General features: G+C 39.4%; 1 protein-coding gene across 1 annotated transcript; it reads right to left on the minus strand.

Annotated features, from left to right (window-relative positions):
- Positions 1 to 98: 98 nt before the first annotated feature.
- Positions 99 to 27,765, minus strand: fam171a1 (family with sequence similarity 171 member A1). Its single transcript, XM_028012288.1, has 9 exons — positions 27,286 to 27,765; positions 16,611 to 16,838; positions 15,913 to 16,005; positions 11,190 to 11,348; positions 10,454 to 10,630; positions 6,321 to 6,437; positions 6,103 to 6,217; positions 5,374 to 5,491; positions 99 to 3,946 (listed from the first exon to the last, which is right to left on the minus strand). The coding sequence occupies exons 1-9, from the start codon at positions 27,395 to 27,397 to the stop codon at positions 2,408 to 2,410; spliced, it is 2,658 nt and encodes an 885-aa protein (XP_027868089.1). The 5' UTR covers positions 27,398 to 27,765; the 3' UTR covers positions 99 to 2,407.
- Between the last annotated feature and the right edge of the window lie 23 nt (positions 27,766 to 27,788).

A 27,788-nucleotide genomic window follows, 5' to 3' on the forward strand; every position in this document is an offset into this window, starting at 1 on the left:
CAATTTCTCTCTCATCTCACCAAACGCCTTTGTCCATGTTTGATGTATCCCCTACATGGCTTGTGGTAAACCATAAATAAGAGTTCTAATGCCACAAATAATTCCAGCTTGGTTGTTTATTCAGAATAACAGGCTTAAAATATAATGCAACCAATCGATTTACACCCTCAGTATTCTGTATTGCTGCTCCACCTGGAACTGGAGGTTGTTGTGGGACACTGTAGAAGAAAACCTCATTCATTACAAAAACTGACAGAGCAGAGGTAAGAACACAACTATACACATTCTGTAACATGATTACTATGGGTGCATAAATCTTAATTGGATTGATGATTTAATAGTCAGACTCAGAAGCATCACAAATGGACACTACCATGTTTTCAAACAATAATAAAAAATTAAAAAAAAACACACTGAAATAAACATTCATTCTCCAAAAACCAAAGAACAGGGTAGCTTCACGTACAATCACACTTAGCTTCATCTTTCCTGAAAAATCTACATACTCTCAGGGAACTCTCAGGGAATTACTGTAAAGGCTTTGAGGATTGCAGCAGCTGGTAGACACTTTCTGAAATGTCTGCAGTGTAGCTGTAGTAATATCTGCGTGCTGAGGAAAGCACAATGCATGCTTCCCTTCACAAGGGAAAGAGAGAGCGCTGAGGTAGAGGAGGAAAGCTAAAGGCAAAGCAAAGGTACAAATAAATAAAGTTGCAGAATCAGGTTGTTCAAAGGCACTTGGATTATGTGTGTAAGGAGAAAAAAAAAAAAAGCTAAAACGCAGCAGAGTTAGTAGGCAAAATATTACGCAGCATTTGTTTCAGCTCCAACAGTAAGAAGAAAAAGCCCTTAATATGTTACAAAAAAGAAAAAAACTGCCCATTTTCAGGTAAAATACTTCACGTTGGCATTTAAAATAATAGAGGTTAACGTTTACAAAAAAAAAAGCATCTGAAGCAGACGTATAAAAGTGATGCATAGCCTTAAAAACAAAAATATGCAAATCAGTGGTTCAGCAAATATAAAACAACCTTCATAAGATCAACTTCACAATTATAAAGAGTGAAACTACGTGTTTTGTAGTGGTGATTTACCAGCAAACTGGTGTCACATTATCTGTTTCGGCTAAGGAGCATGTAGTCATTTAATCTGATCAGACCTATCAGGTGACGTGAACAACCGTCATACTGAAAACCATTTAAAGTACAGGGTTCACATGTTTATATTGAGGCTGATGCTGCAGTAGGACTCAAAGCAGAGTCTACAGATTCCTATTAAACTGTACAGTCACATGTCCTGTAGTGCACATGTGCTCCAAAGCCATTAAAACCAGTCACCGTGGTTTTACTGGGGTTTTACTCTCACTTTAAATGGGTACTTCCTGGGATTTTGCCAATATGGCTCAAGAAAAAACGGCTGCTACGATCAAGTCATCGATTATTTCCACCACAGTCCATTTACACCTACGAGGCTCCTTATATAAAAAAAAGGCATATATTTGTTGTGCATAAAATCTCCCAATATCTTGGCTCCAAAGTCTGTTTGTCAGCCGCTCAGTGGTCGTCTGGTAGATGTTCCTAGAGGGACCAGAATTGTTCAGTACTGGACTTAGAAGAGATCCCAGTGCTGAAATGTGTTCTCAGTGCTTTCATAAGAGCAAAAGGTGAGAATTTAAAAGCATTTATCCTTCATGGTCTTATTGAAGCAGTCGAGGAGAATTGGCAGTGGGGAGGTTTACATTTTTGTTTGTTGATAAAAACAGGTTCATGTTTGTTTTCTTGCATTTTTCATTCTGTTCATATAAATTCTCTATGTAAAATTATCATAGTGTAAAATTCAAAGAAATCACAAGTTCATCTTCAAATTCCAGCATGTTTTTAGTGTAAAACCCTCCCTTTTATGTGCATCTGAACATTAAATACAGGTCTACCTTAATAAATTAGAATATCATTAAGTTTATTTCAGCACACATCACACTGAGTGACATATTTCAAGTATTTGTGTGAGAATTTGATTGATAATGGCTTACAGTAAATGAAAACTACAAATTTAGCTTCTCAGACTAGTAAAAAGTAATGTTTAATAATAAAATGTAATAGTATGGCTCATAATATATTAGAGGCAGCTAAATTCTCCCAATAAGCATCAAAATTAGTAGAAATAAACACTTTAGATATAAGATAATGAATCTCTACAAGTATTAAACAATATCCTAATTTATTGAGATGCACCTGCAATGTGTTTAAAGTGAATTTTAAAACTGGGTTGTTACACTGAAGTCACTTTGCATAAAGATTTTTACACAGAGAAACTTCCAGAAATGATTTTGGCAAAATTATGGCTTGTGATTATATAATGTGGACAAACTAGAAAAATGTAAACCTCTCCCTTGACCAGCCTCTGCAACTCATTTAAGGTTGAAGGCCAGCAGGGGGCGCTCCTCCCTTCTCTGCCAGGGGCTTTTCTTCTCCTCTCCATCCTCATGTGCTGCATCATCATCTGGGGAGACAGACAGCAGCGCGTGATCAGTCCTGAAAGTCATTTCCTCCGGCGTGGGCAGAGGAGGAGGAGACGCCGGGGAGGCCGAGGGTGGTTCCTCTAGTATTTGGACATCCTCGACTGTTTTCCCCTCCACAAGCCCTGATAACTGATTCTCTCCCTTACGCTCAGCTTTGTCTGACAGGGTGGGTCCTCTTTTCCCGCCCTCAGCCTCTGGGCTGCGTTTCTCCTCAACGCCGCCTCCCCCCTCCAGATCATCCACATACACCAGCTGGGTGTAAGCTGTGGCTGGTGTGGCAGTCTTTCTCTCGGAGGCCCTCTCTTCCCGCTCTGCGTCTCCCCCTCTGCGCCCCGCTCTGGGCTCATTCAGGTCCACACCAGAGTCCAGACTGGCATCGTTGCCATGCCTACCACTGCTGTCATAATCTTGCTGATCTCCTGAGCTCTGTGAACTGTTTTGACAGCCCGCCCGCTGGAGGTCGATGTACGAGTGGCGGATATGAGCGTTGGAGCGTCCGTCCAGAGACACAAACCAAGCCCGGGGGTGAGGCAGAGGTTTTCCTCCTCTCAGCTCCATTAAAGTCTTTTCAGCCAACAAGGTATCCTCTTTGTTTATTTCAACAAGAGCCGTTTCCCCAAGAGCAGTAGGGATAGACAGAGACTCCGACAGGCCGAGAGCCTCTGCCTTGCCCTGCTTGTTGGGGTCCGGGGCGCTGTTGGACGGGCTGGGCCCCAGGGGCTGCTGGGAATGGGAGGCATTGAGCTCAGCCTGGATGGTTTCCAAGTCACTTTGCTCATCGGTCTGCAACAGGAGGGCCTGACCAGACAGCGGGTGTTCACCAGGGAGGCGCATGTAATGTGCGGGGATCACCAGTGTGGGGCGCACTCTGGAGTAGCCCTCTCCCGCACTCAGCAGGTCCACCGAGCCGCAGCAGAGCAGCTGGCCCGGTCGGGAGAGCAACTGAGGGTTGGGGCGCTCCAGGTGGTCTACAGAACGGGACAGCAGGTGGTCGGGCGCCCTGCACTCCCCTCCTTCTCCTCTGCAGGGGGAGTGAGGCGGAGAAGACGGAGAGATGCAGTCAATAATGCCAACGCTGCTCAGCTGGGTAGCAGACACCTGGCCGTGATTGGACAACGAGAGCGCATCTGAAATCTGGTTGCTGGATGAGCAGACGGAGGTGTACGACTGACGGTAGCCCCTCTCTGTCCCGCAAGACAGGGCCGCCTTCAGCTGGAAAGTCTCTGCAGACTGCCGGTAGTCCCTACTGCGAGGCGTCAGGTTGCCGAGGGACGAGCCATGGTGGCTGTTGTTGCCGAGAGAGCAGCGGCTGTGTTTGCTGAGGTGGATCAGACTCTGCTGACGCTGAGTGGGCTCGTACGAAGAAGGCTTCAACATCGGCGTGGTCATGTCAGGCTCGGTTGCTGTGGAAACAAGCTCCAGCTGCACCTAAACAAAATAACATTTGGTCAAATAAATTGTATTAGACTCATTCATTCAGTGTTGAGTACAGCTGTAAAGCACCGGACTAAGAAAATAAGACGTGATTTCTTTAGCAGAACAGTTTTTTAGTTCAAGGATCTTAAACATGTTCAAAACATTTTATGTTTTTAAACATCTTTCTTACACACCCTCCACACCTGACTGGTCAGAGAAAGTTACAATAAAATCTCCAATAAATATTCTCTCAAAGTTTTCTGGAATTTAGCAAACAGAAATAATTTTGGTAATTCTGTTCGGGCTAACTTAACTTCAGAGAGTGAGAAAAAATTTGAATGTTTCTTTTTATTATCTTTAAATATCTGGTTTCACCTATAAATAAAGCGTTTCAAATTTAGGCTTTTAATCAAACATCATATTGCAGTTTGTTATCAAACTGTGCAGCCTGAACCTCAAACATTTTCAAGGATTTTATACAGAATTCAAGCACTTTCCAAACCCAGAGTGGTTAAACATAACATATATAACCTTTAAAACCAAAGGAGGAACTGGAATGTAAGATGAATGGATCATTTGAGCCCTAAAACCTGGATGGTTTCAGACTGAACAGGTTTTGGTGCTCTAGATGCACAAGACTTCCCCATTCTGTCACTCTTGCTCATCTTTGATTCTTCAAACGTAGAGAGGAGGTGTAACGCTGTCAGAGTGAATCCTTTCTGAAAAGCTTGCAGGCATTGCAGCCCTGACTCACTGAGGAGGCAGATACACTTACTGCTTTACTCTCCACAATCTAAATCTGGGGACAGACTACATGACTTTCGCAGTCTTCGCAAATTTTGGAAAGACATGAAGTTCACACTGGAAGTTCAGCAGATTATTGCTTAAAGAAAGAATTTTTATCTTTCTGTTTATACAGTATTTTAAATGTTGGCTGTATGTTAATAACCTTTCACTATTTAGGTCAAAGAGGTCACGGTGAAATTTATTTACAAAGCATGTTTCCAAAAGCACAGGCTGCACAAATTGCTCTACAAGGAAAAAAACAACCAAAATGCTAAAAAGCATCAAAAGGTAAATGAATCAAATCAAAGAGTTTAAAAAGCTTCACATTTTAGTCTTAAATATCTGAGTGTCTCTCTCTTTTCTTCATTTTTACCACTAAGACAAAATTAATACAAGTATATAAAAATAACTAAATAAAAATCACCTCATTGCTTTTGTAGTGGCTCTATTTTATTGGCTTTCAGTGATCGATTCACAATAACCGACTGCGACAAGATTCAACCACAAAAACAAACTTGTGCTGCTGACTGACAGAAACTACTGCAAACCTTTACTGTCTTGCAGTTGGTGGTAACATTTAGTCAAAAAACGTTGACATGTAAAAAGCAGAAGAGTTTGTTTTCTTTATAAAATGAATAATTAAGTAGACAGACCTCATTGCTGATGAGGTTCATGTGGGACATGGAGGTTGCTTGATCCTTCTTCGTGCTGTCAAGACCAGCTGACACAGTGAACTTGCGATGAGACCCTCGAGGCTTCAAACAGCGGCGTCTGTTCAACACAGACACAGCGGAGCACATGAGTTAGTCGTCTAACTTGTGTTATTTCTATATGCTGTTGCATATAAAACAACAACAACAAAACACATAATTTTTCCCATCATTAATACTCAGCAACCCAGATGCTTACATCCAAAAGAAGGTAAATTGTATTTGTAACGCTACTGGAGTGTAGCATTAGAAAATACAGTAAGCTAGGCGGCTTTAAATTAATGCTCTTTAAGCTGCCAAGGGGAGCTACTTTAGTGAAAGAGTGCTGCGTCTTTAGTGTACAAAGGAACGTTATCGCAGATCCTTCCTCTAATTCTTTTCTTTTAAGTATGTAATTTCTAATCACTACACAGTATTTTTCAAATCATGTTTTAAATTTCCCCTTACTGCACAGTCTTTTATTCTTATTTGTTTGTTTTTGTATTTTTATTTTTGTGTGAATCTGCATTTTCTCTCCCAGGAAATCCAATTGTAATCCCAAATAGCTTTGCATTAGGTCTGATGAAGGTATTTTTAAATGACTGACTTTCAGAGTCCTTGACAAAGGCAAAAAAGCAACGCCTTGTGAATCAGTAAGACATGTTGCTGTAAAAAGTTGATTATTATACATACCGGCAGTAGTACAAGAGCAGGCCCAGCAGGGACAGCAGAATAAAAGCCATGCCTCCAAGTATGGCCAACAGGAACATAGTATGGTAAGCGCTGATGTCTCTTGCCACTATTGGACCTGCAAAAAAAAAAAAAGAACTTTATTGACTAAAAAGACAAAGAAACAGCTCCTAAGAACAGAACAAATAAACTTTACTTATAATTTTTGTCTAATTTCTTACCTGAGTTCAGAGGAGACATGGCGGCCACCCAATACCCGAGCTGGGGAGCGAGGTAGGTCAGAGTAAGCTGGTTCCCCACCTTCTGTACCTGACCCAAACTGCTCTTGATCCAGGCACCTTAAGAGGCAAAACCATATTGATTAAAATCTAACTTAGCCAAAAGTTACAGTCTCTCAAAGAAAAGTTCAGAAGAAAGTGACAAAGTGAAAACTGGATGATCCAGACTAAATTCCCATCTGACTCTTCCTCATTAGGTCATTAGGTAAAGACAATGGAGCACTATTGTAATCTTGTGCAAGAATTATTATCAATCCAACATAAGAAGTAGTATACAGTTGTTAGAGCTCCACAATTTTCAACTTTGCATTAATAGTTTTAAATGGCGAGAATGATTTAACTTTAAATAAGAACATACCAATCTTGTGAACAAGAAAATCCCCAATTTGTCTTCTTATATTTTTCCCCCTGCCCTCATTTTCTCTTGTTCTTTCACAATTTGTCGACATGTAAAGAATAGGTAACATGCTGATTACTAATACTCTGTTAGCTTGTTGTGTAACACAGAACAGGAGTGTATGCTACCCTGAAAAAGACCAAATTTGGTCACTACGCCTTGGTCAATATTACTTTTCTTTGAATAGTGATGTAAAATGAAAACATTTTTACTCAGTCCATAAAGTGACTTTGATAAGAAGCCTGATGCATTGCTTCAAAAGACCAGAATACCTCGGGCATAACAGCTGCTCTCTCAGAGTACCCAAGTTAAACTACAACAAGCATTTTATTTGCACAGTTTGAGGATATTTGACTAAAAGCTAGAAAAGTTCAACTTTTGAATCGGAAAGGATGCAATATCCAAACCCACCACAAGGAGGCAGCCTAAAAATACCAGCAGAGAGCCACAAAAAGGAAATCACTAAACACAGCAGCAGTTTGAGCAATGTCGTTACAATAAAACCACAACAAAGCCAAAGGCACTGATTGATTGGCTTACAGGGAATGTGCACTTAGAGGAAACATTCAATGGAGCCTTTACACTTCTGTGTTTTAGAGACAAATAGATGATATTTACACAAACAAACAAGAAATATTCAGGAATTTGCACAGACATTTAAAAAAGGGAAACTTAAAAGGTAGGTGGGGTAGTTTTTAAGAGCTAAAAATATAAATACAATAGAGGTCAAAGGGTAAAAAACATGCCAGCCAGAGGAAACAGACAGGAGGAATGGAATGAGAGATAAGAGAAATGAAAGACAGGATGAAAGAAATGAGAGCAGCTGTGTGACTCAGCTCCTCTCACTGTGTTCAGGCCTGCTCGGATCCACTGAGGTCCTGTCTGAACCGTTTCCACAAGGGACTCCTCTCAGAGAGCGGCTGACCCGTTTAATAGTGACATTTAATGACTGTTCCCACGCTTCCACACAATGCAATGCAGGAAAAGTAAAATAGTGACTCCTAAAGCTTTGCAAACATTTAGTAAGCGCACAACCCTTTCACTCGTCCATGCAAAGTCAACACAGCCGGCTATAGTTAGTAGCAGGCTCGTCTCAGGGAGCTGCTCTGATTTGCATCCGACTCCCACCTCAAGATGAAGGTGCGTCTGTTTGCAGACCGCAGACGCACACAGAGGCAGCAGGTGAACTCGATCTGTTTGTATATGACATCATTTAGCTCCATGCCAGCTTGACATCCAACAAAGCAACAGCTCGTCCGTTATACAAGACAAACAGGTTTCTGTGTGTCGTCCATGTGGACATTTCATAAACAAAACCGCTTTCATTGTATCCCAGCTTTTACCAGGCCCCAAAAGCGTTAAAGGATTTCAATGTTTCCTCATTGTTGGATGGTTATCATGGCTACATAACTCCAAATATGTATTTTAAACAGCCATGTGTCCAGAGAAGAGTCTTATTCAGAAGTGAAGGCTCTGTTGTCACTCAGTTGGTGAGTTGCTAAGGAACGTGGGGTGTAGCCTGGAGAAGGGTCTGGGCTTCTGTTGTGGAAATATACGCCAATACAGGCTGTGTTTCTGTCCTCTTTAGGTTCCCATCAGACTATTCTCAGTAAACTCTGGCTGTGGATACCTTGAGCTCTTTAAAGATTCGTGTTTAAAGCCTTTAAACAGAATCTGTCGAATCCTGAGATAAGGTATAACTGGACGATATGGCTGAAAAACCTTCCACGACATAATATAGTCATTATGAAGAGTACCGTACATGTAGTAAGAGGATAAATGTCATTTACTGCTAGCTTCTGCAGGCTATATGTTGACATAAATGTTACGATTTCCTGTTAGTCCACTCATCTACCACTACCAAACTATTTCAGTTCTAGATAAAACATTGCAGCACATCTAATTTCACCAGGAAAAAAATGTCCTAAAAACATTTTTCTGCACTGGAAGAGCACAAATATGACAAAGACATAGAAGAAGTCAGGACATGTGAGCCTAATGTGGCTGCAGAGGAATGTTTAATAGTTCAGGCTTGCGCAACTTATGATCGCTTCATTGTCTTTCAGAGCCAACTGTCCGAGAGGAACTGGGTGTGTCCCACAGTGGGACGTTTGATAAACACAGATTTCTGGAAAAACATCAGAAGGTATGTCGAGGCTTTAAGCGTTCATAAACCAACGCTGCAAAACTCTTTGCTATTGTTTAGTTTGGGATTTAGCAGAGCCGGGGGAGATTATGCATTCATGGGCCAAACCTGTGATGTCTAACACTACTTTGATTTGCAGATTAATGTGGAACTGGGTCTGGTCATTGTATGACTTCATGAATCAAGTTATTCATTACTGACTCTGACCTGAGTGGCTGCACAGTAAGAGAATGCACATGGTTTGTAATAATTTTAATACTGTGGTATTTTAGTTAGTGATTTACCTTTAAGTGAAGATTCAAATAATTACATGAAGCAACCTTGACCTTTGACTTTTTCATCTTCAAAGTGGCTCTGCTTACCAGATCATTTAAGATGAATCCCTTTTCACCAATAGCCCCTCACTCTTCACCCATTACCTGACATTTTGAAGAGGTAGTGAGTCCCAAATGTTTTTATTTAGCAGAGGGGGAGTGCTAAGGGAAACGGTTTAAAAAATGACTTTTTGGTACTTGCAAATCACCTGACAACTGTAAATATTTTCTCAGTTAACATGTTTGAATGGCACAGTAATCCCTGTAATGTATAACTTCCAACACTTGATAGCACCGTTTATGGTTTCCCCACTGTTGAACCATAAAGGATATTTCTGTTCTATTCTATTAACAAACTCCTTTATCCTCCCATCTCAACTTTGTTTGTTTGATTTTTCTTAGATTTGTTGTGACTTTATGGAGATTTTAAAGTACAAATAGACTAGCTTGTGCATTTAAAGTGCTGTGAGATGCCATTTCTGTATTTTTAATCTTAGACAAGTCTTTCAGCTTTCAGAAACTTCTCCTGAGTTTGAATTATTTGAATAAATAACTTGTTTCTGAAGCCAAAGAGAAAAGCTTTCAGAGATACAAACTTGGTGTAAAAGAGCACCACTGCTGTTTAAGTGACCTCAACCTAAAGCAGGGCTATCCTGTGTCTTCATCTCTAAGCCAAAGTCACAGCCGAAAACAGACACTCTCCCTAAATGTCCTGAGCGAATGCTGCCTGATTCGCTGGCGGTCTCCATCATTTCCTGCTATTCCATTTTTCCTCAGTGCTCCTGATTAGAACAAACATAAATAAAAATAGATCTTTTGGTCATAAAACCCTGGATCAGATAAGCTTTATTGTTTTAATCAACCTGATTATTACAGAAAAAAAGCTTCAGATTCATACAAACCATAAAGTTAGAAATAGTATCTTTCATAATTACCTATTTGCTGAGCTTGTTTTCTTTTATATTCTTCTGTGATACACAATCATTGATTAACATTAGTTGTGGTATTTCATACATATTAAAACACAAATAAATTTCAGAGTGTAATTGTTAAAAACTCAATAGAAAAGGGTAAAACAAATAAACCTGAAAAGCCTCGAAACTTGTTTGATTTTGACAACTAGTGAAATTAGTTATGCACATTAAATTCAAAAACATATATAATGACTTAGTGTCACATATTCCTCTCTACTCAGTGTTTGAAACTCACTCCTACTTACCTAAACGAGGGTCAAATCTCCAAGCAGGGATGTGATCATTCTCCCTCAAGGTGCTGTCTGCCGGCAGAGGAACGGAGAACGTGATTGGTCCGTTCACCTGCAGCTCCGCTCCATCACTGGCCAATAGGTGTACAGAGATGGCTGCTACTGGAGTCAGCTCAAACTTCTTCTCTGTGCCTGCGAGAGCACAAGAGAGAAAAATGCAGCAAAACGGAAAGTAAGCGAGAGGAAGGTAACAGTGCAGGAGGAGGGGTGGAGACAGGAGCAAACAGCGGGGTTGTTACAAAGAAAACCAAACAACTTAGATAAAGGAGAGTCATTCAGCCGGACAGGAAAGGAAGCAAGGGAAAACAGGAAGGAAGGAAACAGAGTGGAAAGAAACCTGGATACAAGAAGATGTTGAGTGTCACAAAGCAAGAACATGCCAGCAGGAAACATATCTGATATCTGGAGAGTTGCTCAAGCTTAAGGAGAATTGGGGATGTACAAAATTATAACACATATCAAGACGTGGATAAGAGTCCCTGAAAGCTATGGGGCTTGTGTTAGAACAGAGAGCACACAAAGGGCTTATTGTGTTTCAGTAGATGAGACTGAAAGGCCTGCAGAGGTAGTGGCTGTACTTCTCCTGACTCACTCAACTCCCTCACTGCAGCTTTACATTCCTCTCTGCTGTGACTTGTTTTAAAAATGGCCCTTTATCTACTTTGTGCTGGAGCTGTAGTCTGACCCTCACCTGTGCTGTTGCTGCCCAGAACCTGCAGATGGGGAAAGTGCTGGATGCGTGACGGCGAGCTTGCCACAGTAAGCAGAGCAGTCAAGTTGGCGAAGGACGTGTCGGCAGGAAGACTGAGAGCTCTGCGCAGGAAATGGATGCTGGGCTGGCCTCTTAATCCTTAGAGAATAGCAGACAGGTCATAGAACAATTTATTCAAATCAAATAAGGCAAATATTTTAAAGCTCGCAAAAACATTGACGGTTGAGACTGATAAGACACTTTCCATAACCAAAATAATGGTTTCAACTTGTTGTTTTCCTGCTAATATTAACAACATGAACTAAATTTGGTGGCTGGATTCTGATGATTTCCAGCCTAATCAGAAGTAAAGTTAAAATGCATCAAGCTCCAGACAGTAGAAACACCATATTACTCGCTACCAGGTTGCTTGCACGCTCTTCAGTGCTCTTCAGTGTGGACACCGTTACTGAAGGAGAAGTGTCCAAGTTAGTCATTTTCTGTATCAGTAAGGACAACAGGAAGAATGCAGTGATTACAGCTATGAGTCAGTTGTTTTGTTTTATGTTTGTAAATCCCTCATTCACAGCAACAGCTAAACAATGTTATCATCAGTTCAGGGTTGTTTGCATTCGCTGATTAGAAGAAAGATTAGCTTTTTAGGCTACAATCAACTGTAAAATCAGCTGATTCCAGTCACCAGAAGCAGCTCTACTCCCTTAGACATCAAATGTCATTCTGTTGTGGACATATTCTACACAAATACAGCATAAAACTAAAAGAAATGGCTAAAATTACTCTAACCCTTTTCATTTAACTTCCTGTTTCACCATGTCTCTTGAAAGCCAAAGAATGTGTAATTCAAAACAGTAACATTAGCATTTTTTTTGTTTGAAAAAATCATTTTGAGATGTTTTGTAGGATTTGCTTTGTTGTGTATACGGTTCACGTTAACCTGAATGACTAATATTCAATTCTTCTTTTGCGCTTTGACAGCTCCTCAGGACATTATTTTATTTGCATTAAATGTGCTACTTCAAAAAGATACTTGGAAATGTTATTTGCACTTTAAACATCAACTATGGTAGAATCCTGGCTTTTTGGGGGGGGAAGGTTATGTGCAGCAATTTCAACCTTTTTGTAAGACTATAATAAGGCCTAAAAAATCTCACAACTTTGACCACAATTTTTTGAAAAAAGGGCCAGAAGATCAGTAATTATAGGCCTTAACAACCAAAAAAAACCAAACACTGCAACATTCTGGAGGGACTGACTAAACATGAGCTAAAAGGCCAAATGTTGCTTTGAAGCTACAATAAAAGCTGATATAAAAAACAACTAATCAAACTCAAGAGTTATGGTTTGATTTTCTTCTAAAAAGAAAAATAACCATTATGATTGAGGTCTTGAGGATTTCAACTGACGGAGAAATAAACCCCACTCGAATCCCTCCTGGAACAGCCGTAGAGGAAGACATGTGCAGGAAGTAGAAGATCAGGGGGTTTTCAGCATATTTCTGCAGAACGCATTAGATTTTCCATCTGATTAGCAAAAAGCTTGCTTTTCAAGTTCTGGGCCTTTAATGAGTTTTTGCCCACGGAGACAAACTAGCTCACAGATTTGTGCTTCCTTGGTTTACGGTCCAGATGTGCCCACTGTGCGTTTATATACAACACCTGGGACACGGTCCGCCATCCAAAGCAATACCAGAAGACGCAGGAACTGCAAAAACCATTTTTGCCACATGCCGTAGAAAGCTGATGATGCTGCAAGTCACTCATGAAATAGTTAAACCAGCTACAACTCTCCTTTTACTTTTTAACTTACTTTTCTTAAATATATTAGGTAGTTTGTTGCTTTTTCTTAAATTAAAGCAAGGAACAATTTCACACATTATTCTCATGAACACAGGTATCTTATCTGCAAGTCTTCCAGCTCTAAAAAAACATTTGCTGCACCCAATAAGACATTCACAACCCTGCTACAATAATATTTGCTAAAAAGAACGATGCCCTTTAAGACCAATACCCAGAGACTAACAAAATGCTTGTGTGTTGGCTAAGTTTGCTGGCAGTGATTAAAGCAGCTCTAAAGTTTAGCTGAGTGTGTCCTTTAATAGAGCTTTTAGGGATCAAGATTGAGCAGTATTATGAATTAGGGGAGAATAAGAAAGCAAAAACACAGTGTACATTTTCAATTACAGTTAATAGTAAAAAAAGAACTTTGAGACTATATTACTTTGCAGATTTTCAATGAAGAAAATCCAAAATTGGAGTAAAGAAAGTAAAGGGGAAATTTAGTCACTCAATTTGTTTCTGTGTAGATGTCAAAACCTAAAAACACTGCAATAAATACATGCATTTTTTCTCACCAGTGTTTGTTTCCGCATGTTTTACAAAGCATTTTTACTTTTCCCGTCCTTGCCTAATGCATTTTTATAAATTCAGTCATCAATCAGGCTTAATGGAAGTAACTGGGGATCGATGCCGTAAAGATAATGCACAGGTCAAACTTTTCTCTCAACCATTCTGACGCCTACATCTGACATTTCCCTGCAGAATAAAAACAGCTCCCATGTAATTTCTCATATTTGCTGCCCTTTATGTACTTATCCCATGCTCATCCATACGTTACATATTTAATACAATAAAAAGAGCGCATGTAGCCAGACTCAGCAAGGTGATGTCATTGTGGCCTGTGTAGAGAGCACATTCCTGAGCAGTGAGGCAGGCCCAGCAGCCTGCCAGTGCTCCCGGCTCCACTCTTTTTCTGGTGCTGTGTGATTTTTTTGAGCCTGCAGAATTAAGTCCACTTTCATGTTCCTTTCTAAAACTTGCTCTGAACATTCAAGTTTTGACGTCATTTCCTTTTTGTGAGGCTGTTTTTTGCAAAACGAAGCAATCCCTTCACTGATCTGTGTGTTCTCTCCTTCAACTTTCCTTTTTCCCTCCACTTTTTCTCTTCTCATCTATTCCTCCTTCTGTTGGACACTCTCTGCCCATCCCCCTTTCTGGCATTTACCCCCCCATCCTCCCAAACTGCTCCAACCAGCACCCCATAACCCAGAACACTGTATTCTTCCTCTCCCCTTTTATTATGTTTATTTGGTGCCACACGCCAAGGTTTATTATCCCCAAGGTGCTCCTGCAGCAACACAAAACACGGTGAAACAAAAGTGTTGGAAACTGCACTCCGGCACGTGCTGAGCCTCATGCTTTCAGGAGGTTTTCACATTAATGGAGTCTGCTGATTTTTTTTTTTTAACTCTTTGTCAGAGACAAAAAGGATGAATTACACCCCCGCTGGTCACAAATACACAAAAGAGCCAGCAAACAAAGAAAGTGAATTAATTCACATGACTAAGACAGCCTTGTCTAATGTCATTTTGTCCTGAACAAAAAAGCTAAACTACAAGGACACAATTGTGAATCATTTTCCGCAAATTGGATTTCTACTTCTACTATCATTCAATTTGCACAAATGACTTAACGTTTTCTATTGAAAGCCATTTTCTGTATTCATTCTTTCACGTTTAATCTACTGAAATTCTAAAATTTATCAACAGTAAAAAATGTTCAATGTTATTTATCTTACAACGATTTTAAAATCTATGCAAAGACTTCTGATGGCGTCAAAGGATGTTTTTTGGCAGAGTTTGCACAGCTATTTTCTGACAGCCTAAACTGCGCAATGAATAACAGGGGAGTGGGAAATTCAAAATACCACAATTTGCTAGATTACCAAAGGCCTGGGTGCAGATTAAGTTTAAGGACCGTTTTCATGAAATTGCCTGCAGTTTAATTGCAGGATGAGCCCGTCTTCAAGCCGTCATAAATCGACCACTCCAGCTCCAGCTGGCCACATTTAACAATGACGTGTGCAAACAAAATTATGCCAGCTTGCAGAACCAGCTGATAACAGCAGAACTGTTGCTGCTGCAGCTCGCCGCATCGAACCACATCTTACTGAGTGGCTCAGAGTCGTACCAGCCGGTCATTTTCTTATGGAAAAAAAAAAAGAAACAAACAAATTCTACTCATTTTTAGACTTTTATTTTCAATTAAATACATTATGTTCTTGTTTGAACAATTTCTGTTTTGCAGAGGATGTTTCACATTGAATAGAAACAGACTGTCTTCTCTATAAATCATTATCTAAGGGAAACGTGGCTGCTATATGACAGCAGTCTTCACTTTTACAAATCTATCATACTTCATAACAGACAGAGGTTGAAAGGTCAAACAGGCTTCCTGTCCTCTGATTGTGCATTTGCTGATTTGTCTAAATATACTCAAGAATGGACATCCTGTGGCAGCCATTTGGTGCAAAAGTACCAAGTGGCAAAGGGGGGAAATAACCCATCTGAATAATTAATAGATAAAACAACAAACATGGACTTCTTTTGAGCAGCATTTCACATTCTTGCTTTATTTCTACAGAAAACTGCTGGCTCCGAATCTTCATTCAGTAACAGCTTCCACACCAAGAGGTTTGGCTGTCTGGTACAAACCTCTTGGCATGGTGACTGAAAAGATCAGATGTAGTTTCTGGCTAGCTGGGCAATATGAAAATTGACTACCCTAACCTGAAATTTTGGTGAACAACCAAATTCTGGGAGAATCTCTAAAACTTGAGTGTGAGGATTTCTGACAGCATTTTCAGCACTACAAACATGTATAACAAGCCTTTATCAGCTTAAAACCACGTAAAAACACTTATTTACCTTGTAGACTTGACTTAATCTCCACAACATCTTCATACACCATCAGGGTAGCGGCTCTTTCTGGAAGCAGATCCAGACTGATGGAGGAAAACACTAGAAAAGAAACAAACCACACAGTGAGCACATCACTCAAATTCACTGCCTGATTAACAATCAGCCAACTACCTGAGCAATGTACTGATCGTTATCAGACATTACAAGTCATTAATGTTGCATTCTACATATTTAATAGCCCAACTTTCATCCTGTGTCCAGCGCAGGACTGAAACCTGACCTAGCAAACTGTAGCTCTTTCCTCTTCCTTCCTTCTTTTCACTCCTTCATTGTTCAGAGCTGGTAAGCGTGATAATCCAATTGGCTGCTGTTCTGTTCCCTCATAATAACCTTCCCCAAATAAACCCCCCTGCATCCCCTCACACACACAATACTACAGGCTCTTGGGATACATTTTGACGGTGTGTGTGCGTTACTGAAAGGGAGGCTTAGGAAGACCCCTTGCTGGGTTTTGGCATCTAATATAATAAATTAGTAATGAAGCACTCCACTCATCATAAGCTCACACACATGCAGTGTCTATTTTACACACAAACTGGTGGAAGGGACTATAATGTACAGATAATAGAAAGAAACATTCTCATTGGAAAAAGTTCATTGTTGTTTTCAATGCTTTTGCTTCATAATATCTCACAAACACCTACCCGGCAATTTGGAGGGAGTCCAGGGAACAGAGTTTGGCACATATCCCTGTCTGGTTGCGGTGACAACAAGCGGCGTCCCAAGGCGGTAAGGGAAGCGCAAATACGTGTTGCCATCAGCTGACGAGGTTTCTGTGGCTACAGAAGTGTGATTGGCGAAGAGCTGTATGGTTGCTCCGAGCAAGGGCTGCTGAGTGCTGGCGTCACTCAGATGAACCTTCAGAGTCACTTCTGTGGACGCAACAAACAAACAATCCAGTCAGAGCGCAGCATTTACCATCTAAATCATAGTGAAAATTGAGTGATATATAGGTGAAAAACATAGAGGTGTTATAATTACAGTCATCTAAAATACCATCGTCTCATTATCTGGGCTTAGTTTCTGTGCCAGACGTTTGGCCTCTAATCCACATCCCAGAAAATGAGAGCCGTCTGACCATTTTCTGGGCCTGAGCCAATGGCACTTCCCCTCCAACACAATGGACCATTTCCCTCTGTCAAAGAAGCCTTGGACCAGATGGAAAAGCAGCTGCCTTTATAAACAACTCTAATGGAAGTATGGAATACAACTTGCTACATCACCATAGTGGTACCAGTAATATAAGTATATAAATAGATATTTTTCTATACTCTGCCGAGCAGCAGTGCAACATGGAGGGCTGATTGCCTCACATGTGGCTGCCCTGGAGGGTCGTAAAAGAGTCAAGCTGATTTAGATGTTTAACTGGTAAGTCAGAGCATAAAAACTGTTTGCAACTGCTTTTGATTAGCACTAACAGATCAATATTTCAGCTTTCCAACTTTTGAGTGTTGTGTGAATAGAGTGAATAATTTCACTTTTTGGATGTTTGTTGACTGGCAACAATTTTAGCAAACCTTTTTTGACCGTCAGCCAGGAATCTAAACAACAACAAATGGAGAGCAAAAAATAAAAGTACCAAATTATTTTCACTTCCCTTTAAGAACTTAATGAACTGTTTTTTTTTTTGTTTTTTTTAATAGTAATGAACTAAAAAAAGAGGAAGATGTAAGAAGGAAGCATTACAAATAAAAACATTAAAAAGGTATTAATTTCTAGATGCCCATTTCTAGAAGTAATATAGTAATACACTATCACTTTTATTGTTTTTTTATACTTTAAAGGATTATGTGTCAATAAAGAGCCACTTCATTTTTTCATCACCACATTAATCATACCTTCAACTTTATCATATTTGGTCACATTTCAACCACAACATTTAATGCATTTTAAAGTGTGCTAGAAAAACACAAAGTAGGGAAAAACATGATGCATGGTTTTCACCTTTTTGCACAAATCTGAAAATTGTGGTGTTCAGCTCTATTCACTCTCCCACCTCTTCAAAAGCTAAGTGTAGTTAATTGCCTTCATTAATCAGCTTAATATAATAATTTAATATAATTTAATATGAGAACAGTCCTCAATACAAATCCAGCTGTTCTGTGAGGTTTGTTAGAGAACAAACAGCATCATGAAGACCAAAGAACACAGCAAACAGGTCAGGGAGAAAGTTGTTTAAAGAAAGGTTGGGTCAAAAAGAAATACCCCCAGTTTTGAACATCCAACAGAGCGTAAATCTTAAATCATCAACTGTAAACTAGAGCTGCACAATATATTGGATCACGACTGTCATCACGCATTTGGATAAAACTGCTTGGAGGCAAAATGTGGTTGACTGCTACCGCTCAAGTGACAAGCGTTTGATCGGTGGACTGGGTTCTCACTACTCTTGATGTCAAACCCAGATGTGAATTTTTGTGACAAGCATGGTAAGGTTCATGAAAAGCAGAGACGACATCACAACAAACGTAAAAAATTAGGAAAATGTGAGTTTTTCATAAGGCAGATCATCCTCACAATATTAAAAAGCAACAATATTGGAGTTGAATATCTTCTTAGGATGATGCAGTTGTACTGTAAGCTTTCTAAAACATGGCGGTCCACCTAGACTGACAGGAGAAGAAGTCTGGTAACTCTAGAGTAACTCAGTTGGGAAAATCTGTTGACCTCCTTTAGTTGTCATTTACAGACAGTATGTGGGGAGAAAACCAATACCGTACATTACTCTGAATACACCATCCAAAACTGATGCCGAAAATTCAGGGCAATACTGGATGAAAATCTGTTAGATGGTGCAAAAGACTTGAGCCCGGGGCACTTTGCCTTTCACCAAGACAGAAACCCAAAACATAAAACCAGAGCTACTTTGGATGAAAGTATAATCCTTTGACAGTTAGAGTCCAGATCTAAATTCTTTTGTGAATCTATGGCTAGACTTAAAAATTGATTTCCAGATGCTCTTCATCCAATCTGACTAAGCTTGAGCTATTTTTGGATCATATAACAGGCAGAAATTTCCAAGTGTAGATGTACAAAGCAGGTAGAGACATTCCCCAGAAGACTTCAGTAGCTGTTATTGTTATTGGAGTAAAGAAATGGTCCTACAAAATACTAACTTTTCAAAGTATGTTTTTGACATAAAGTAGAAGGTTTAACCTTCAAATATTTTTTATGGGACAATTGTATTTATCTGGAAATGCAAAAAGTTTTAAGAGGTCGAATTAGGTCGAATTCAGTGGTGGATGTTGTGTGTCTTGTCTCTATGCTGCTGTAACTGTGAAATAATTTTCCTGCTGGGATGAATAAAGTAATTCTATTCTAAACAATGCTTCAAGTTTGCTTTAAAATAACCTGTAGGTCAGTATGAGTTATTTCTTACAGCAAAATGAGGACAACATAATGACAGTGAGATAGACTTTTATTTTGCATTTTATCCTCAATTCCTGCTTATTCCTTTCATACTACAGAGCCAAAGGTGGTTTGGTTTAAAAATACTCAACTCAAATCACATGCTGAAACCAAACATCCATTTTATCCTCATAGCCCAGAGTACAACAAAAACAATCTCAGTAGAAAAACACTATATTTTTCACAAACACACAAAGCCACAGTCCTCCAGTTTTTGTTACATGACAAGAAGGACCCAGTCTGACCCATGGCGACCTCTCACTTACAGCTAAAAGGTTTCTCCACCTCTCTGTCTTCACTAAGCCGTGTTCACTCCCCCGAGCTCTCCGAAGCTGGATTTTGTCACAACTCCCTCTTGAAGCCCCACCCTCAGTGGCACACACACCAGCATACCTATCCTTGACTAGACATGTTACCCACCCCCCACTCAGGGATCCTCTGGTCAGTGGGAAACCACTCTGTCGACATGGAGAGGAGAGTTCAGCCACAGTGCAGGCTCCACCTAACAATAGTTCCTCTGCCAGAGATAAATGGGTGGAAGGTAACTGGTGCTTAGTGCGAGGCCAGATTTGGCAGAACAGTGTGTCAATCTCACGCTGAACAGATGATTATCCTCCAGAGTGAAGATCTGCTTCAAGTCTTTACCTCATTCACTACCACTCTAATGCAAGCCTGGATTTCTTCCCCCCTCAACAAGAAAGTCTCCACTGCCTTTTATGACCTCACGTCCTGTCCCACTCCCACAGATATGCTGCTAGGGGTACCAGCTGTGTTCACTTAAAAAAGAAACACTCCCCTGAGAGAGTTGGGCTTAAATCACAAGTACAAATCCAACAGTCTCCTCCCAGAGCTCATCCAATAAATCACTACTGAGGTGACATCATGGTTAAACAAGCTAAGAGTCTCCCTTCTTTACTCCAACACACAGAAAAAAAGGAGGCGATCAGTCTGGTCCAAGCCTCTATATTTCCAAATCTGCCTCTTCTTATTCACCGACTTCCTATATGTGGGTGGAAAATAGAGGCATGAAAGCGTTTGATCTGACCAATGCTGCGATCTCAGATTAATTATCACCTATGACAGCAGCCAAAGCAGCAGGGTGGCTCTCTGTTTGGATGCAAGCAGAATCAATGACCACACAAAGAGCGCAGGAGGAGGACAGAATACATGTGCATGTTTACTCATGCTACACCTTGGATTATGTTTTAGAGAGGCCATTCATTGGTGCACCTTTCACCAGAGGCGCAATGAGCTGGTAATGGATGGTGCGGCTGGCCTCCACTGGGTGTGTGAAATATTTAGATGCTGTTCCAAACAGGGGAAGAGAAAATGTTGTCTTACTTGCACACAACACTTAGCGTAATAATAGACGCTCTAGGATTCACTGGTGTAGCATAATTAGTGGTTATCTCACCACTAGGGGTCAATTGAGGTTTTAACAACCAAACACTGGTTTTTAACCTCATATCTGGTATTTATAGAAGTCATTCACAGGGCTTTAAATATATTGTATTGGATAAATAATCTATATTTTACCTAATAAGCTATTTTTCCAGTAAAAATAGTACTTTGTTAGTACTGCAAACATTTGCATGTTCGATGAGTAACTTTCACTTGTGGGTTCGTTGAAGTTCACCAAAAAATGGGCTGGTGACCAGGACCTGATAGATTTCAGTGTGACTAGCCAGACCTAAACTCAAAAATCAGATCAGTGAACGCACCGCATTAAGAGCTACAGATTGCACTGAGAACAATCTTCAGTCACGAAGACATTATTGAAAGAAGAAGACTATATGTTATTAGAAGCTCCAAAAAAGAAAACTTTCATTTTTCATGATTCATTCAGGCTGCAAGAGAGCAAGGCGTCCTGCTGATAACAGGAAGGCTGAACAGGATATAGCAAAGTTTAATTCTTTCAGAGCTTCTAATTGTTGTCCGTCAATGAACACGCCGAGTTTGGAAATGTTGGTAAACTTTTGGAGATCTCAAGAATGAAGGATCTACAGTGTAAGATCAAAATAATTTATAACCTGGAAAGATTTAGTTTTAAAATGTCTTTTATTAAACCAAAGTTTGTTTCTAATAGGACAAATAATCAATTTGAAAATAATTTTGATTTATTTACACGTTTTTAAAAGAGCATGTCAGAAAGTATTTATATTCTTCTCAGAAATCAATGGGAAACTCTTTACTGGCATTACAGTAATCAAAACCTTTGCAGACCAGCTTTTAGCACGTTTCCATGGATATTTTGATGATTTATCTTTGGTGATGTGTCCAAATCTTAAAGTTTAGAAGGCGTCCTTACCATCACCTTGATCAGATTCAGTCAGGATTTGGGTGAGCTGTTCCAGAACATTAATGTTGCTATAAATCAGAAAGAATTTGCTAGTCAAATTAAAGGATTGCTTTATAACCCTTACCTGTTAGGAGCATGAATAATTTTGGCTTTATTCCTAAGAGAATATATATAAGAATTATAATTTTAGAAGAGATAGCATGTCAATAGCTAAATACTAAATAGATATGAGATAATGAAAGAGGTTTCAAATGTCAGCTTTGACATAATTTCATCTATGTTTTGAAATAACCATTTCACCCACCAAATCCCCAGATTTTTCTTTTCTTTTACAGGACTCCCCTGATGTTGCCTCTTCTCTTATTACAAATAATTATTGACCACTCACAGTTGAAGACTTAAAGTCTTATGTCGTTCTCTTATATATAATAAAGGCAATCTGTTATTCTCAAAGAAATGCCAATCCACGTTTTCTGATAAACCTTTAAAACTCACAGATAACCAATTACAAATCATGCAAAACAAACCACACCAGGTATTAAGAGTGTGAAAAAATGCTATACTGCGGTTTTAAATAATACTTAAAAGTAAAAAGAAGTGAGTCAAATGTCATAACAAATAGTTTCACCACTTTAGCACAGAGCAGTAATCTGAAAAAGGGCCAATTCATCATCTCAATTAGAAGCACATGGTTAATTAGAAAAACATCCTGCAGTCATGTGAGAAGAGTTAAAGAGCAGAAGACGCCTTTCACTGCATCTTCTGCTGTTATTCTGCAGACACTATGCAGTATGATGGCAATAAACATGCTGGAATATTAATAATTAAATTCAACATTTGAACTGTAATAGTGTAACTGTATTACTGGGTTGACTTCTTCAACTACAACAAATGGATCACCAACACCGAAAAGAAAATGAGGAGCTTGAAAAAAACAAAACACAACAAAAACAGGCACCTCCAACTTTATTGACACCTCCAGAGTAAAAAGACTTAATATTAAAATATCTTTTACTGCATTAGCATAAGTTCTAACTGATTATCTAATAAGTAGACAACCTTAAATTTAAAGTTAATTTCTTCATTGGGGGAGGATTGGTTTGCTTTTACAAATAAATCAGGCCAAAAATTAAGGTTTCTTGTTAAAATAATTTACAAACAAGCATAATATCAAACTGGAAACAAATTTCTACAAAAAATAATGACAAAGATATTTTATAGTATAAATTAAATGACTGAATAAAGATTTACCTCGTTTAACGTCTCTGAACTAATTCAAGAGCGGTCCAACCAGTTAGTACTGGTCGTGGATATAATGACAAGTGGATATAATGTAGACAACTCGAGTGTCTGACAAAGACACCAGTGTCTGAAAGGTCTAATCAATGGTTAGTCAGTACTGGCTACCATTACAGCATAAAGACAAAAAAACACTCCAAGCAAAGCAGACAAAGGATTATTGAAAAGTACAAGTCAGTGGATGGATACAAAAAAATATCCATCCATCTGAATATGCCATCATTAAGGAATGGAAGGAAAATGTGTAAATCTACCTAGAGCAAGCTGTCCTCACAAAATGAGTGACAAGATGGAGGCTAGTGAGAGAGGATTTACAAGCCTCAGCAACTGAAATGAGAGAGTCAAGAACTATTGCCTGGGTTCTTCAGTCAAATGACAGCGGCAACGACAAAAACACTGTTAAAGAAAACTCATCAAGGCTTGACTAGTCTGCCAAACGGCATGTGGGAGACTCCATCCATTCTTTCTGGATGAAAGTTCTTTGGTTTGCATCAAACCGTATTTGCAGCAGATGTATTACTGACTATCATCTATCATCAGCAAGTAAAGATGCTTCAAGTCAGAACGCAAGATGTGTGACGTCATGTGAAAAGAGCGTGACCTTTGGACTGATGAGACCAAGATTGAGCTTTTTGGCCATCAGACAAGGCTCTGTGTTTGATGGACACCAAACACTGTACATCACCACAAACACACCATCCCACTGTGAAGCATGGTGGTGGAGGTATCATGCTGTATGGATGCTTCTCAGCAGCCTTTCCTGGAAAGCAATTTAAATAGCAATAATTAAGACGTTTAGCAAAAAAGTTTGGAGAAATAGCAATATTATGCTTCGCAGCTGAACTATATCAAGTTTGTTTTCAGTTCCACTTTAAAAATATCTCTGTCTTACAACATAACTTGACTGGCTTTTTAAGGAAATAATTGACCTTTTTAAAATGTGTCCAGATGTGCAGTGTGGAAAGAAGTAAACGGACATAAATCCCACCTGATATCACAAAATTTCTTAACATCATGCAGCCCTACAACACATCTAAAAGTTGCAGGATGCCAGATGTTGAGGTCTGAGACCCCTGGTTGAAAGCAAGAACTGCCCTTTATTCAAATAAATCCTGCAGATTTTGATGTTTCTTTCTGTACTACAAGTTGCTGTCTGTTTGAAGGCTGCTGGGGGAATCCCAGTGTACAACCAAGGCAAAATATGAAGTGAGTCCCAGTCTTTTCAAAGCTTAACAACCAGTATGATCCAAATTAATAATTTTTAATAGGAAAAAATAAACAGAAATCCTTACTCTGGATCATTTAAAAATCTAACCCATTATCTGAAAATCTAAGCACAATTTTCTACGTGTATAGTAAATAATATGTTCAGATCATCATAGCTTTATTTTCCATTAGATAAATAACTAATTTCTATCAAGCACTGCATTTCTTTCTGTCCTCACTTAGACTTTTCCCTTCAGTTAATTGTGCATTTTGTTACTTTATTACATAGTTCTCTCTTTAAAATTCGCAAGCAACGACTTATGCTTTGTAAGGGGGGAAAAAGTGAATATTTTGAAGTAGACTGCAACTGAGTAGAGACTCTGACATACAAAATTATTCTAGCTTCTTTATTTTAACTCCTCCACAAAAAAGTGAGTCTGCTTGTCTGGTTAGCTTCTTATACATTGCAGGGTCAGTGCTGCTGTTTACTTGTAAAGTAACAAATAACATGTCAATGTGAAAAAAGGGCAAACAAAATGGGAGGACAGGATCTTATGTGCCAGCACGGATCAAAGTTGGCAATGCAAAACATACACAAATCCCAAGTTTAAGTAAGGTAGCGCCACTACTGCAGGTAAGGAAACAAGCTAGAGTCGGGTCCAGACTGCTATTTTTACCTGCCTCTGGATTTAAAGGTAATGCCAGCCTCATTAACGCACCAGCAGGGGGAGATAATTAGATTACGTCATCAGACTGAAGAGCAAATGGACTCTCTTTAGTTCCTGTCAAAATAGAGGCTAAAAGGTCACTGACCTAATCTCTAAATGCAGCGCTCTTAATGCTCTGACACAAGCTAGTCTTCACACCAAGATCTAGTGCTCTAAAGCCAAGCTTTGTTAGATGGTGATGATGTGATTTGGTTTGTCTGCATCACAAAATGTTTCTCCCTTCAGGACGCAACACCATGCCTCCTCCGGGCAGCAGTAACGTAAACGAGATCTATATCTGCAGGGAGAATGACTGTCTGGCTCCACTCATCCAGGCTGCTTGCATGATACATCAGGATGAAGGCCGAGTATCGATCTGAGCTTGTTCTCCTTTGAGACAACTAAAGGTCAGTCTGAGGCAAAGTGAACACCAGAGGAGCAGAAACAAGAGACCCGAGGACAGAATGAACTTAAAAGTTTCACAATCTTGAAAATTATCAGGATATTTTTTATTTTTTTGCATCTCATTTTAAATCAGCAGCTTAAAGGAAACCCTGTCTCCACTACAAACTCTTAGGTTATTTAAGGGGAAAGTTACTGTATGTTTACATTTACAATCCCTCTGTAAAAACAAGTGCTGAGACAGGCCCAAATGTAGGCCAGCCATCAGTAAGTGAACACAGACAACAGCGACGTGTGTGTGCTTGTGATGATAAAAGTGATGAGTAAAACAGATGTGATTCCATGTTACTAGCTACTATGACAAGGCAGCTTTGAAGATAGCAACTGGATGAGATGCAAACAGATAACTGGGATTTATAGCCGCTTTAAATCTTTGCTGGGCTTTGCTTTGTGTGGTGAAAAGACACCCTGACAGATCTGTTTATTGTACAAACCTGCCAGAGAAGGCAGGGTTATGTTCACTTTACACATCCACTTTGAGGCATCTGTAGCTGCTGTTATCTGCACTGTTGAAGTACTCAACATTCACCTTCAATCCATTTCATAATCCTGTTTTCTGTTATCATATTCTCTGCACGGTGACTAAATTGAATTTTAAGACTATTATAATGGAGTAAGCTACTAGCGTCTACATCCAGGTAAACACCTTTAATTAGGAGAGCTTGTTCATAAAACTCAGCCATGTTTGGTGCCTATTTCAGTATTTAAGATATCACAAAATAAAATATACCAGTAAAGATCATGTCTCTCAGGAGGAACTGAAAGAGAACAATCAAAAGTCTGCAAAGATGTTTTGCAGCAATTTGTTTATTAAGTCTTTTCTGTATGTTTACTAGTTATCTTAAAATGTGGTGTGAAATTTTGTTTTTGTGAATTTTGAATAAAAAAAATACTAAATATAGTTTGTAGTAAAAAACACAAACATTTTCTTTTGTTTTGGATAATGTTAAAAAGTAAATCTCACATAAAAACAGCACAGAAAGCAGAACAAAAACATTTTCACTGAATGTTTTGTTTTGTAGCATTTTGGCTGAGCTTTGCTTTATAAGTTCAAAACACTGACATTAAAAATAACTCAAACTCACATCTATACATTGAAAATCATATTGTAGCACAATTTTAATGCATCACTCAACATAAAATTAATTTTATTATGCTGCATCCAGATATGTAAAAAATAAAATAAGAAGAACAAATCACTTGGCTGTCAATTGCAAAAAGTAAAATAGTAATTTAAGTGAGCATATCAACACATAAAAACCAACAATTAAAGACAGATTTTTGTTCTGTTTTATCTCTTACATAAACTTGTGCTTTAAAAATAATAGAAATACGGTTATCTATTGTTATTTTGTGCTGTTTCAATATTTCACCCCACAGATAAAACAACAACAACACTGAGAAGAAATTAAAGTGAAGATAATAAACCGGGAACCTGCACTGGTTTAAATGTGGTCACTGATTTAAACAAGGATGCTCAGTTTTATAGGTAATATGGTAACTTCCTCACACCTAAAGCATGCAATATTAATATCGAAATACTTGAAATAAAGTGCACTATGTTTTAACACAAAGAAGAGCGTTAAAACTGTTTACTTAAGAAAAACAAGGCTAAGTTAAAAATACAAATCCCAACAGCTGGAGTCTTTAAACCATCCTGGGGTTTCCAGATTTGAAATGTATATATTCCCGTAGGTTAGAGTGAATTATTAAATTATGGGTTTAATCTCACAGTGTATTATCACCACTTTAAAGAGGGTAAACTTCTTGTTTTAGTGTGTTTCCAGCTAACATGCTAACGTTAGCTTGGTTAGATTCCCCCTCAGCATCAGAGCTGACTAGCCGCTCCGCTAGCCTCTACGGCGGCCAGCTAGCCTTCCTTTCTGACCGCACAAAAAAAAGCAAAAACATTAAATTAACTTTTTTTTTCGTTTTTACCTTGCGACGCTGCGCCCTCCGCTGAGGTTTTGGCTGCAGCTCTGGAGGTAAGGTATCCCAAAAGGCAGAGCACAATCACAGCGGTCCGGCTCCGGTCCACAGCCCACATCATTGCAGATGTTGGTATCAAAGCAAAACGGCTCAAGAAGTAAAGTAGAAACCAAACGTTTGGACTTTAAAAACTCACTGCAGGTCAACAACTGCGTTTATTCCGCAAAAAATGCGACACTCCATGTTTCTGCGGCATCAGCAGTCCTGGTTTTATGCCCGGAGAGCTGCGTTTCATCTGCCCCGTCGTGCGTCCCCAGCCCTTTTTTTTTTCTATCGACGGGCCAGGGTCAGGGAGGAAGACGGCCCCATTCCTCTGAGCCTCATGCCCCAGAACAGCACCAACAGGCGGCTTGCTCCACGCGCAGCACCGCTGACATCTATGGAGGTCTACCGCCACCTACTGGTAAAGAAGCGCAATGATTTCTGTTCATTCCTCAGTTTGTCCTCATATA

This window comes from Xiphophorus couchianus, chromosome 3, assembly GCF_001444195.1.
Source record: "Xiphophorus couchianus chromosome 3, X_couchianus-1.0, whole genome shotgun sequence".
NCBI classification, from domain to species: Eukaryota; Metazoa; Chordata; class Actinopteri; order Cyprinodontiformes; family Poeciliidae; genus Xiphophorus; species Xiphophorus couchianus.